The sequence below is a fragment of the Microchirus variegatus genome (assembly GCF_963457635.1).
Source record: "Microchirus variegatus genome assembly, chromosome: 14".
Taxonomy (NCBI): domain Eukaryota; kingdom Metazoa; phylum Chordata; class Actinopteri; order Pleuronectiformes; family Soleidae; genus Microchirus; species Microchirus variegatus.
The window spans coordinates 15275388-15288188 of record NC_139815.1 but is presented as its reverse complement, the minus strand read 5'-3'; the positions used below and the strand labels follow the sequence as shown (position 1 = coordinate 15288188).

The window sequence follows — 12801 nt, the reverse complement described above, 5'->3', positions numbered from 1 at the left end:
TCTTGTCTAATTAATTCACACAAGGCTGATAAAGCCCATCAGCGCCACACACTCTGTATTTCTCAGGGCTGCAGTGTTCAGATCTTGTGTCACCTGGTGACATTCCCGCACTGCACACAGGGAACGGTTTCGTTATATGTCAAACCAGACGGAAGCAAGAGCAACATTGCGCTAGTAATGCGAGACAGCTGCAAACTGTTAGACCAGAAGATGACTGAAACCACAAAGATGCCACCATAGGCATCCCGCTTCCGCACAGTCAGTGTATACTCACACAAATGTTCCCCAAGTCAGGTCTGACAGTTTTGCTCGACAGAGCCTGATATCAGATGATGGATGCAGCATACAAATATCAGATTTCTGTTCACACATCCAAACACAGGCAGAACAACAACGAAATGCACTAAAGGTTATGCACTGCAGCTTTAAATAGCTATGTACAGTGTTTAACAAAGAGCAGTTATTAAATGCATATAAAAACAAATGGATTTTTTTTTTTTTTTTAAATGGAGCTTTACTAGGCCATACAAAACTAAAGTAAATTCACCAAAAATAACAGTTTCACTTAAGGTTCCAATGTTATCACTAATCTTTGAGAGGTTGGGGGCGATGAGCCAGAAGTGAGGTGCACTTTGGATCAGTTGTCAGTCAAGCACAGGGTGAACATATCATTCACCCACACACACTCAAACATTTGGAAAATTCTGTGTTTGGACTGTGAACCAAACCAAAGTACCTGGAGAAACCCCACATGCTCATAAACACCAAATGTTCTAAATATTCCCTAGTCATAGCTGTGACACAGAAGCCCCGTGTCCCTGATGCATTAACATAAACAAGGATGCATCAAACACATTGTCCACGCTCCCCATGGACGCACCTCAGGTTTCCATGACAACAATACATTGTGCAGATTTTGATTTAAAAACGCAAAAGTATCGTTCCAACCCAAGAGGAAAGTCCAAAGACTTGACAGTGTAAAGAAAACAGCCTGCTCCAGCTGGACTGACAACAGCATATCGGCAATAGCATGCGAAAACTTGAGTGCGACATGTTTGAAAAGAAACGTGATCATATCGCCATGTGCCTGGAATCAATGAGCCTGTTAGCCAAGCCACTGCTAACCTGTAAACACCCACATGTGGTCCAAAAGCACACACACAGTCCTCAGCCTGAATTCCAGCTGTTTCTTCCACTAACATGAAACAAGAGAACCATGAAGGCAAGCACAACTCAGGACCTTTTTGAACCTCCATTATGACTGACACAATGTTTGATTCAGCTTCATCTATGTGTTAGATATAACTCCAAAGGTATAGAATGGATTTAGATGATCACTTTATAATTGTTGGTCGAAGAAAAAAAATGATATACTTTTAAGTGTGTGTGTGTGTGTTTGTCAACAATGCTGTATACACACAATTATTTGGCAGCCCAAATTGACAAACCAGCCAGAGTGTGCATTTCTTGCTTTAAAGCAGAAGTTTATCGACAGCCTATGGCCTGGAGGAAAGGAACTGGAGGGTCGCAGTTAAAGTTCCAGGTCAGGTCAAGGGCTGCGTGCCCCTGAGCAATCCTCATTGCACACCAGACGCAAAAAACAAGCTGGTTTGTGTTCACTACTGGATGGGTTAAACGCACAGATCAAATAAACCATCACTAATTGGCGTGTTTGCGAAAATAACTCAATTCTACAGTAAGAAAAGAACAATGCAAAAAAACTATGGATGTGTAAAGGCCACCATGGTTCCCTTGACACACCTGGGCAGAGCGAGAAGTGAACAGGTGTCAGCTAGCATCTCACAATTATGTCACCAATTCTCTCTCTCACACACACACACACACACACACACACACACACACACACACACAGGACCTTTATATCAATTATTTTCATATCATGAAATAAAGTTCCCACCGTGTACAGTGCTGCTAATGTTCCACATGTTTCTCCAAAAGACGGAAACACCGTGAATGAAGTCAATAACCCCCCCAATCTTCACCCAGCAGTGGCATCATCAACCCCTGGGTAATCTATGAGTGATGAGTCAACCATGTGTAACGCCACTTAGAGCAGAACTGCTCAAAGTGGGAACAAAAATCACGTACACACGTGGGATATTACATTTTTTTTTTTTAAACCTTGTTGGGGGTGTTTCACGTGGGCTTCCAGTCAACCACTTCTCCATACCCCCCACACACACACTTAAAAGAAGCCACAGGATTCAAAAGGTGTCGTGACGCATCCTCTGTGAAGACGAGGAGGAGGAGGAGGAAGAGGAAGAGGAGGCCAGAGATGGATGGAGAGGTCGAGAGAGAGAGTGTGTGTTCTTTATAATAAAAAGGTTACTTGAATTATTTTTCCGAGTTTACTTTTCGTTCGCATTGCCCGTGAAGCGGCTGAAGTGTTGGCGGCGCCGTCCTCACACAGAAGCAGGCAGTTGACCGAGCCCTGGTCGCTGTCAGTTCAGGACCACCATGGAGGACCACGGAGGACCACGGAGGAGTCACTTTAGAGCCACGCACGTCCTCCTCCGTGTGGCCAAAACTGCGAGAAAGTACAAGTGGCTCCTGCTGCCGCGTGCGGTAAATTGTTTAAAACTAATTCCGATAAGTTTGTCAGCTTAGGTTTTATTTCTTCGGGGGGGAAATTCGCACTCAAACAGGCGGTGTGTCATCAGACAGCTGAGGCGAGCCTCACTCACTCACTCACTCACTGACTGACTGATATTTGACAGCTCCCGACTAGATGGAACTCAAGCCTCCCCCGGAGAGAAATAACCCTCACAAAGCACAAAAAGACGCGTAATTTCTTACCTGAACTGGAACTTAAACTCGCACCCCCCGGGCGTCAGTGGCGAAACAGTGTTGTCGGTGAAGTTGTGGCTGTGTTGTCACTTGTACTCCTGCTGGCGACCACGGCACAGCGGCTCTACCGCTGCTGCTGCTGCTGCTGACGTGACCGTGATAACGCTGTTATTTGCATACAAGTGACGACCTCTGTGATTGGACCAGCGACACTTTGGCCACGGTGTCACCAATCAGTGTGAAACTATAAAACACCCGGTGTCCAGCACGGCGAGAGCACTTTTTTATACGGGGTCTCCCCGTGAGCGCCAGGGAGCCGGCGACTGAGTCGTGGGTTTATTTGAAAAGTCACAGTTGTTGACAGAGTGCATAAGATGGCCGCGTCCAGGCCAGAGCCAATCACGAGAGGTTTTACTTCTGCACATGGAGCGAAGTCAGCGCTCGACGCAAAACATGACAGCGGTGTAAAGTGGGTTCATGGCGCCCTCTTGTGGCTGAGAGGAAGGAGGAGAAGAAAAAAAAAATAGACGTTGTAGAATAGGGTTTAAAATGTTTTTCAATACTTTCAAATGTTTTTCACATTAAGGTGTTTACAGTGAAATTGGAAATTGCTGCGTATTTCTAAATTACTATTACGTTAAATAATTAGTCCAAAATATCTATTTTGTTGTGCTCAATATTTTTCTAGAGATGCATAAAGGGAGGGAGCTGAGAATAAGAGATATGATCTGCCATTAAAAAAATTATAATAATTACCTTATAATATTGCGACTTCTGCATTTGACTGTTTTCATAGACTAAAATTCAAATCTCCTGTGGCGTACATGTAATAATAAAATATTACATCCAATTTCTCCTTTGCAAACCCTTCGATGTGTGTTCCGACACTCAAATGTTTTACGAATACTATCAATCAACTTAATAGAAAACAATCCAGTAACTAGGTGACAACTGTGTAGGACAGGGGTGTCAAACTCATTTTCACTGAGGGCCACATCAGTATAATGGTTACCCTCAAAGGGCCAGATGTAACTGTCATACAGAATAAATGTAACTAAATGTAACCAAATATAATGTAAAATAAAGTTAACTACTCCGTAACATATTGCTAAATAACTTTCTGTATTTATTACTTATTCAATTTCACTCGTCACATGATGCATATACAACAATTGCATTGTGGGAAATGTGGTTTGTGGTCAACACACGCCTTAAAGCAGCATCGACCTATTTTAACACCAATTAACCGCCAATTGGACCAATTAATCACTCGTAGGCCACTTAAATTACGTGGCGGGCCACATCTGGCCCCCGGGCCTTGAGTTTGACACGTGGTGTAGGATAACGTGAACATCACAGATGACCATCTGTATTTAAATCTAGAAGGAATTACATTTCCTCACCACCTCCCTACACTGACACTATATTTATACATCACTTATCATTACATCATTATGTATAGACTGGATAATCAAAGCGTATATGATCTACTCTTTTCCATTATCAACCATGTCGTTTCAGATATTATCTAAAAATAGTTTTAAAAAACAAAACATAGAACACATGACTTAATATACTTTTATTGACTTTAGAGGAAAAAAATGATTTAAATCTCACCTATGTAGTGGAGCATGAACAGCTCCATAAACACACTGAAAGTCATGTTTGTAGACATGGAAAGAAAGGAAAAACGTCAGCATGTGAGGTACACTGGGATTCTGTTGCAGCCTCACCTCTCACTATAGCTATAAATAAACCTTTAATATCATCAAGTCATGTCTGCTCTGTTTACACAATGATTTGTAAGTGGAGGTCCTACACATTTTAGAATTCCAATATCTTATGTGTTTTTAAAAGTTTAAAGTAACAACTTAAAAAAGCACCTGGTATTACAATCAATTAATCCAGGACCTGTCACAGGTGAAGACATCACACAAAACAACTTTGCATTGTTGGATTAAACTCCATGTTGTGCTGCACAGAAAGTAGATCATCATTTTAAGAACAGATAATCATGGGTGCTTGATGGGGAAAGTCAAACAAAGACATTTACTTTAAAAAACAAACAAAAACAAAAAAAGACTAAATGCAGACATCTCTCCAAGTCAAACCTTAGCACAGCATCCAATATTTACACATCAGACCTTTAATAACCAATGGTGCATAAAACATTAAAAATTATTTAAAAATCAGACAAAATACTTGCTCACTTAGCTTCTCATTTAAAACAGCACTTGCCTGCTCTGCTTTATATTTATATATATATATTAGAAACTGTAAGACAACAGAAGACAGGATTTAAGAATTTAAAGAAATCATTATCCAGTAAAATTAAAATATGAAACTCATCATCTCAACCTAATCGTGTTTTGGGCAGAGTGTTGTAATTAGGATGATTCATTCACACAGCTGTGACCAAGTCTGACAAATAAACAGTCGTGAGCCAGTTTCAACAAGTGGTACATGATCATGTTGTCCATTCATACCGTATGACAGCACATTTACTTGGCTCACTCTTCAGCTCCTTTTGGGACAGTATGTTATCATCCAGCCCAACATGTGCTTGGATCCAAAAAGAAAACTAGATGAGAAAGCTCTTCGATTGCATCATGAGCTAAATAATGTCGCAGAGGCATCCATTTGTCATTGTCAATTTACACAAGATACAGACGTAGTTTCTTTATTCTAAAGCGGTTTGTTGCCTACAAAAGCTTGTAAAGCCTAACAATTACATGGAAATTCAATGTAAAGCCACCCCAACAGTTTCAAGGATCCAGCTCACATACGAAGGAGAGGCAAGAGAGGTGCACGGCCTCTCGTGGTTATGCTTCCCTCTAGTGGCTGCTGCCGCACAGTGCAGGCTCAGCTCTGGGGAGGATTCTCGTCTTTGCTGAAAGGCTGCGTCGTTCCAGGCTTCACCCAAGACAGTCCTGACACATGCGTTCCCTTGTGGTGATCCTCAGGCCGTCTCTAGGGCAACAAGACAAATTAGCACTTGCATAACGGGAACAGCTCAACAACAAGCTGCTTGTAACTCAAACAAACCCTTTGGGTTTTGTCTGTGGAGATCGCACTCAATTGCACTCAAATTACTAACACTATGCACAACGGCCATATTTTTGTAAAACGTACCTTGTATGTGAACATGTGCTCTTTTGCTTCCTCATGAACAGCTGGGTTCCATGGAGAAAAACTATGCAATAGATGAGAGACACAATAACAGATCAAAATTTTAACCACCGTTTGTCCTCAGCACAGGTATAAACTGTTCAGAGGGTGTTACTATGGCGTTTATGAATGTGGATTTTTTTTTTAATATGAACTATTGACCAACCTTATTGCATAGGCATCATCGATCTTGGGCTGGTCAAAAAGATGACTGTTGCATAGTTTGACACTGTCCACCACTTTGCTTTTGAACAGCTGTACATCCTTCTCATATCTGAAACAAAAATGTACAATTTAGCAAACCAAATATGACCAAATACATTTAAGATTTTTCATCTCTGTAGATTGTCGTTTTATATTAGGTGCGGCATTGAGCCGCCTCTGCTAATAATAAGGCCAAAGTAAAATAAAAAAGTTGTTCAATTGTAAATAACTGACATCCGCAACCCTTCCCCTCTTGAAATCCAGACTCAACACCCACCTCGAAAAGTCACAGACGGATTTGGAATTGTCCAAAATGGGACCAGGAACAAGTGAATCAATTTTGGGCGTTATCCGTACACGCTGTACAGTGGCAGGGTGTATTTTGTAAGCACTGAGCTACCCTCGCTGAGGTCTGTGCTCTCCGAGTGCTTTTCTAGTTTTTTTATTGTTTGTTTAGTAAAGTGTCCTTGAGTGTTGTAAAGGTGCTTATAAATTAATTATTCTTCTACTACTACTACTACTACTACTACTACTACTACTACTACTACTACTACTACTGAAAAACAACTTCCATTACTTAAACATTGGCAACCTCTATTTTTTTTTTTTTTAAATATCGATTCTGTTCAAGCTCATAGAAATGTCACAACTCTAGAGGAGAACACACTTTTACGAACCAAAAACAGATATTAACTTTTCTAGATTTACATTTTGCATCTTTTTGTATCATTGTCCAATAAAATGCATCTGTCTATTTTTAAGGCTAGAACCAATTTAATGGTCTGTACAAGCAACAGCTTTCCCGAACTTGTCAAAACAAGTTTGTGTTCAGTGTGATAATTCCAAGTTATTAATTGTGCAAAAAAATCAAAACATTATTTGACAAAATTACAGAAACAAGAGGGTAAAATACTTTTGTCATTAAACGACCCATCTCTTTAGCACAAGGATAGCAAAAAAAGGGACGACTTACAGCACAGCAGCCTCTGGGTTGAGAGGTTCTGTGGTATTGATCTTGTAGAAAATTGTACGTGCATACATCAGGACTTGCCATATGTGGTTATGATTTCGTCTAAAAAAACAAAAAAAGCATAGGGGTTGGGAACATTATTACAGTTATTAAATACCTTTTATGAAAATAAGTGTTTCTTGAGCCCCAAAAAAAAAAAATAAGCTAAAAAAAATGTCTTTGTTTATTTCTGACAACAGCCTCTACGTTCTCTTTTGTCCAGACAATACCATAGTATCAAATGTACAGCTGAGAAAACCGTCCAAGGGAAGCACAAACTTGCTCAGGTTGCACAAAGTACATAATTAAGCTTTTACTTTTGTGTTTATTTTCCTCTACATCATTCCCGATTTCACAGAAAAGCAGAGATCGTACCTCCATTTGGTGAAAGCTCTTCTGACATCAAGCTCTCCAGTCACAGGGTCAACAAGAGGGTGGAAGACTGGGATGTCGAATACCAATTTCTGAAATTTAAAAAGGTAAATATCCATTAGCACAGTTCAAATCAAACTTCTGGATTGCTCTACTCTGACCACAACAATTTCAGCATGTGATTAATGCATGTTATTTCCCAAAACCTTTGCATACACATTTAGTTTTTAAACTTTATGGAGCTTATGACACTAAAGAACCTTGACCATAATCAGAGAACTGGCATTACTGGATGAACACAAAATATTTTGTCTTTGACTAAATATATTCAGCTGAAAAATCATATTTTCTAAATTACAGGACTTACCGGACACTCTCCATCTGGATAGTTATCTGGAATATACACAGTGAATTTGAAGACTCCATCCTGGTACAGGCCATGTCTCATGAATATGACCCCGAACCACACTAAATACAGGGGCACAAACACAAAGTTGGAATCCCCATCAGCTGGATCTACAGAAAAATTGGCCTTTGGACTAAAATGTTGTGGCATATTATGACCATACAAACTGTGTGATCTAAAAAGAGTGGGTCCTTACTTAGTGCCGACTTGTACGATGGTTGAACATAAATTCCAGGGAGTTTCTGCTTGATTACAAGGGTGCTGCAGGTCAGATGGAAATTAGTTAAATTCAATCAGAAGGAAAGTAACATGTATGCAGCATAACCTTAGGTCACTTTAAACGTAAACGATGCAAGGCAAGGAAAGTTTATTTGTATAGCACATTTCAACAACAAGTTAATTCAAAGTGCTTTACATAAAACTTTGAGCATTGCAAGATAACACAAATAACTATCCCTATTAGTTTTACAAGTAAATGCAACCACATATTATTTTAAATGCAACTAGTATGAAGATACAGCAAAGTCATGAAATGAAAACAAACTGATTAACTTTTTTTATACTTATTTTGGTAGTACTTACAACTCAGCCAGGAGAGAGTACTCCAGGTAAAAAGGACCATATGAGGCATGTGTGCCATTGGCCGACTGGGCTGGAGTCACCAGTGATGTAGGCTTGGTGATAGGGGTGGCATTCTTTGGAATGGGAGGAAGCTGCTTTTTGCCAAAGGGCAGCCGGGCAGGGCTTGCTCTCTGCTCGCTGTGCCCACTTTGTTCCTCACCTTCAGGTCTCTGCTGTTTTGTATGAGGGGGAAAAATAGGAATTTCAACACATCATAAGTTTAAAAAGCAGATGTTAGATAAGGCAAACATTTATAAGACATTATGCACACTTCAGAGTAGAGTAATTGTCCCAGGGTAGTGATAATGTGCTGCTGGAACATCACAAGTTACACTGCTCCACAAGAAGTGCTGTCTAGACAACAGTATGTGCTCTCAAAAATGGCCATCGGCACATATGCTGCTGTGAATAAGAGCATCTGTAGTACAGTATCAGTGTACACAGAGTAGCATGATGCTGGGAATGCCTCCCAAAGCCACAACAAATGCTTCTTGTGATGACTCCAAGTATGCCAGTTAATGCTTCACTGAAGACAGACTGGACTACAAAGCCATTGTGGAATGCTCCTCTGACTAAGCATGGAAACACTAAACTCACACCCACGCCCCATGTACATTGTTTGCCTCATCCCTGCCACACCAGGTTTGCACCAGTATGTTGAAATGTACCTTGCCCCTCCCCTTATTTGTCAGAAAGTTCTAGTTTACCATGCTGTACTAAATAAGTAACATGTACAGGTTATCCGATCAAAGTTCACAGGCATAAATTACCAGGATTAATATTCACTGTTACTTGAGCAATCATTGGCACATTTCCCATTTGAAAAATCCTAACCATATTCCAGTAATCCATTTTAAAGGACAGTAAAAATACAATCATCAAAAAAACAAAAAGGCACAACCTCAACGCTCCGCTAACATAATAGTGAAGTTTCATTGTCATGTATGCATCTTGTGATCAGCACTGTAAAGAATGCACATCTCCCACATGCATTTGAAAAAACTTTATGCCACTGATGACTATGTTTATCATCAAATCTGATATCATACGCTTTCCCAGACACCGTTTAATGGCTGCTGACTAATCGTTTAGTGTTGCCAACACACTATTCCATGTTTCCAGCTGTACCTTACGACTTGCGTTGGCTGACATGCTCCAGAAGGGGTTTAAGTTCATCACTCATACAGAGGTTCAGAATGATGTTCCTCTCTTTATGAAGGTCTCATGACACGTACAGTCCAGGCCATTCGCTGCTGTGGTAGAAAATAAACACATTACACATGTGAGTGCGCACACTAAAGCTGGCAAAGCAAAACGGATTGGAGCAGGAAATCAGTATTTATGACAGAAGAACAAAAATGAAAGGAATCCAGATAGCCTCAGACACGCCTAACAAACATAGTCAGGTTTCACATCAGGTTGGAAATACAGATCACTACTTTTCAAGAGAGTCATGCCAAGTTTTGTGCCAATATCCACGAGACTCTTTAATGGTTGATACACATACTATACATTTTAAAATATTACTCCTCAGGACTTTTTCCTTTATATGCGCATTTTTTTGTATGTTTGTTGATGCAATGCTGAAGACTCACTAAAGATTGTCGTTTGTCATACATTGACAAGATGCGTGCAAAGCACTCACTTGATAACTTAAAGTCAAAGACTTCTTGGACTTTGATAGTTGTTGATTATTAGCAAAATCAGATTCCCACACTCTGACCTAGATATTGAACTTACAACTTGGTAAGGAGATAAATTAAAATAACTGGTTTCACAAGTGGAATGGAATACACTGCAGTTGTGTTTAAATAATCCAAAATGTAATTATAGCGTTTCCATTAAAATAACTTGTTGTCTTATTTTTATTTATTTAGTTGAACAATCCAGATAGTAGGGAATGTTTTCCATGGCAGATAATGTTTTGATGGGGCATCAGGATGTTCAATTATTCAGAATAAAATCATGTTGCTGGAAATTAATTATAGCATTTAATTTACTTTGCAGTGTCTGTAAAGGCTTCTCGTTGTGTGGGGCTATGTTAGCGGTCAACCTGAAGTATTTAAGCACTGTGAGTTATATCGAGTAAGTTATCTGAATTTACTTACTTGAAGTGACACTGATACAGAGGAGAACTTTAAGCACATTTACTGCGTTATTAAGATAATGTCACAGTTGGTGTTGACACTCGAGACCTAAACAGAAATATAAGCTGCAGAAATGTGTGGGACTATTTGGGATAGCTTAGCTAAGTGCTATATTGGCTGCGAAGCATGCTAGCTATTCTTTGACGACGTTCAAAAAGTACTCACATAAAACGAGTGTGGGCCAGCTGTCGTGAGGTGAAATCAGAAAAATATGCGTTTTAATTTAACTACAACTGCACTATACTGACGTGACACTGCTGATAAGACACGGAGTTTTATTGTTATTCTCCGTAGCCTGCGGTGTCAGTGTTACGTTAGCAAACGCGAGTGATCACGCCAGATAGTTACGGCTACTGTATTTTTTTTTGCTGACACCAAAGAGTATGACAAAGTGCTCGCTCGACAAAAATTAAAGGTTTAGGGTTAATGTTCATATACTGTTGTGTTTCGGTTTTTTTCCTGACTGTCTTCATGAAATCGACTGCTTTAGCTAAAAGAAGCTACCTGAGGTGATGCTAACTACTCGGTTGTCCCTTTAACAGTAGGCACACACGCACGTAAGCAAGCTCAGTGCGACTCACCGTTATTCTTCAAATGTCTCTATAGTTGGTCCCGGAATAATGTAACATTAAACTGTTCCTCAGCTGCTCACCACTCGTTTGGCTGTCATCCCTGCTAAGTTAGCTAGCCAAATACTTTGACAGAAACACGGAAAGCGGACCTCAATCTAACATGATGGTGGTCAGTGTTTATCTGCACCAGCACGGTTTCTCATTGGTCCATGAGATGATCAACATCACCGTTGATTTGCTGGTGGACCCGTCACTCAAAGTGAAAAGTGTAAACTTCCATATAATGACTGAGTGGAAAACTGAAGGAACAGTGGCTTTAGTTGAGTCAAAGATAAGTAAAAACGTTCGCTTTCCACCCAAAAAATATTGCTATTAGGAATCATGTTGTAATGGCTCGATTTGTGCAGGGATTGCCGAAGTGTTTGGGTCGTTTAGGGACGCCTGGTGGGGGATTCAGGTACTGCAGGTGGACGTTCATTGAAAATAAATGAATGAAAAAACAACTTAAATGTTCAGTTTTGTAACTGCATATAAAACAAAATCAGTGAAAGCAAAGTCAAAGAATGTACATTTATTATTCTCAATCAACCAATCAATCACTCTTTCTTGTTAACTTCAAACTGAAAGAATGCAACATAAAGTGATTCACATTTAACATTACACAACATTTAATATTTAAATATTTTTTCCCCCACTTAAAGAATAAACTTAAAACCATTGGTTGTGGGAATGAGACATGTAACTCAGACCCACTGTCTGATGAGAAAAACAACCATGTATATATAATATATATTTTTTGGTGGAGTGGCCCTTTAATTAATATAAATAATCTGTTTAATTATTCAATTGATTGCAACGGTTTGATTTCTTTTATGACATGTTACAGTCATGTAATCACTGTGAAGCCATGCTGTCATGTTAATGTTTTAATAAACTGGCAAAGAAAATGTTATGTTTTTGTTGTTGTTTTTTTTAACTATTTTTACGACCTTTGATAAAATACAGGGGAATATTAAAGGTTAAATAAATATGACACTTTGTCTTACACTTGGCAAAAAGTTGCACCAAATGCAATGCAAGTGCTAGTTTCAGACTGAGGCAGTTGACATTTCCCCGTGCATAATCCATGTTGTGTAAATAGAAATTGTATTTGCATCCATCTGTTTGTTTGTTTGTCTCTTTTTTCTTGGTATTTTGCAGCAATTGGCATCTATAATGGTGTATTGCTGCTGTCTCCTAATCTTTCTTTTGTCTCTTCACCTTTGTTCCTTGCACCTATCTGACCATCCACGAGGTGTGGTCAGAGTACATTGCTGTCTTCAATCAGCGTAAAGCGCATGCATGGAGGACCAACAAAAACCTGGTAAGAGAAGTCTGTGGTGTAGTGTATACATGCAGATAGAAACATATGCTGTCATATGTGGTTGGTACACACCAATATACAGAAAGAAATCACACTCACACACAATCAATGTAGAGTCTTAAAACTCACAC

At 39.6% G+C, this 12801-nt stretch overlaps 2 protein-coding genes across 3 annotated transcripts in view; both read right to left on the bottom strand.

Annotated features, from left to right (window-relative positions):
- The window catches only part of chd9 (chromodomain helicase DNA binding protein 9), a 68019-nt gene extending 65097 nt beyond the window's left edge, over positions 1-2922 (bottom strand). Inside the window, exon 1 of the mRNA XM_083900808.1 lies at positions 2818-2922. The gene's annotated coding sequence lies outside the window, so the exon portion shown is untranslated. The remainder of the gene's footprint in view (positions 1-2817) is intronic.
- A 1474-nt stretch (positions 2923-4396) lies between these two features.
- Positions 4397-11452, bottom strand: aktip (akt interacting protein). 2 transcript variants are annotated; one of them, XM_083900839.1, is made up of 10 exons: positions 11317-11452; positions 9717-9841; positions 8550-8761; positions 8164-8228; positions 7929-8029; positions 7565-7653; positions 7154-7252; positions 6143-6250; positions 5941-6001; positions 4397-5778 (listed from the first exon to the last, which is right to left on the bottom strand). In XM_083900839.1, exons 2-10 carry the CDS (start codon positions 9762-9764, stop codon positions 5671-5673), a joined length of 891 nt encoding a protein of 296 aa, XP_083756965.1. In that variant the 5' UTR covers positions 9765-9841; positions 11317-11452; the 3' UTR covers positions 4397-5670. The 2 variants fall into 2 exon arrangements, with proteins under 2 accessions (XP_083756965.1, XP_083756966.1); XM_083900840.1 differs by having other exon boundaries at positions 8550-8758.
- Between the last annotated feature and the right edge of the window lie 1349 nt (positions 11453-12801).

Coding starts and splice junctions, on each gene's coding strand:
- aktip (XM_083900839.1), bottom strand. CDS start 9,764: ATGAACTTAAACCCCTTCTGGAGCATGTCAGCCAACGCAAGTCGTAAG. Junction 8,762..9,716: donor CAGCCAACGCAAGTCGTAAG/GTACAGCTGGAA, acceptor CATACAAAACAG/CAGAGACCTGAAGGTGAGGA. Junction 7,253..7,564: donor AGAGCTTTCACCAAATGGAG/GTACGATCTCTG, acceptor TTGTTTTTTTAG/ACGAAATCATAACCACATAT.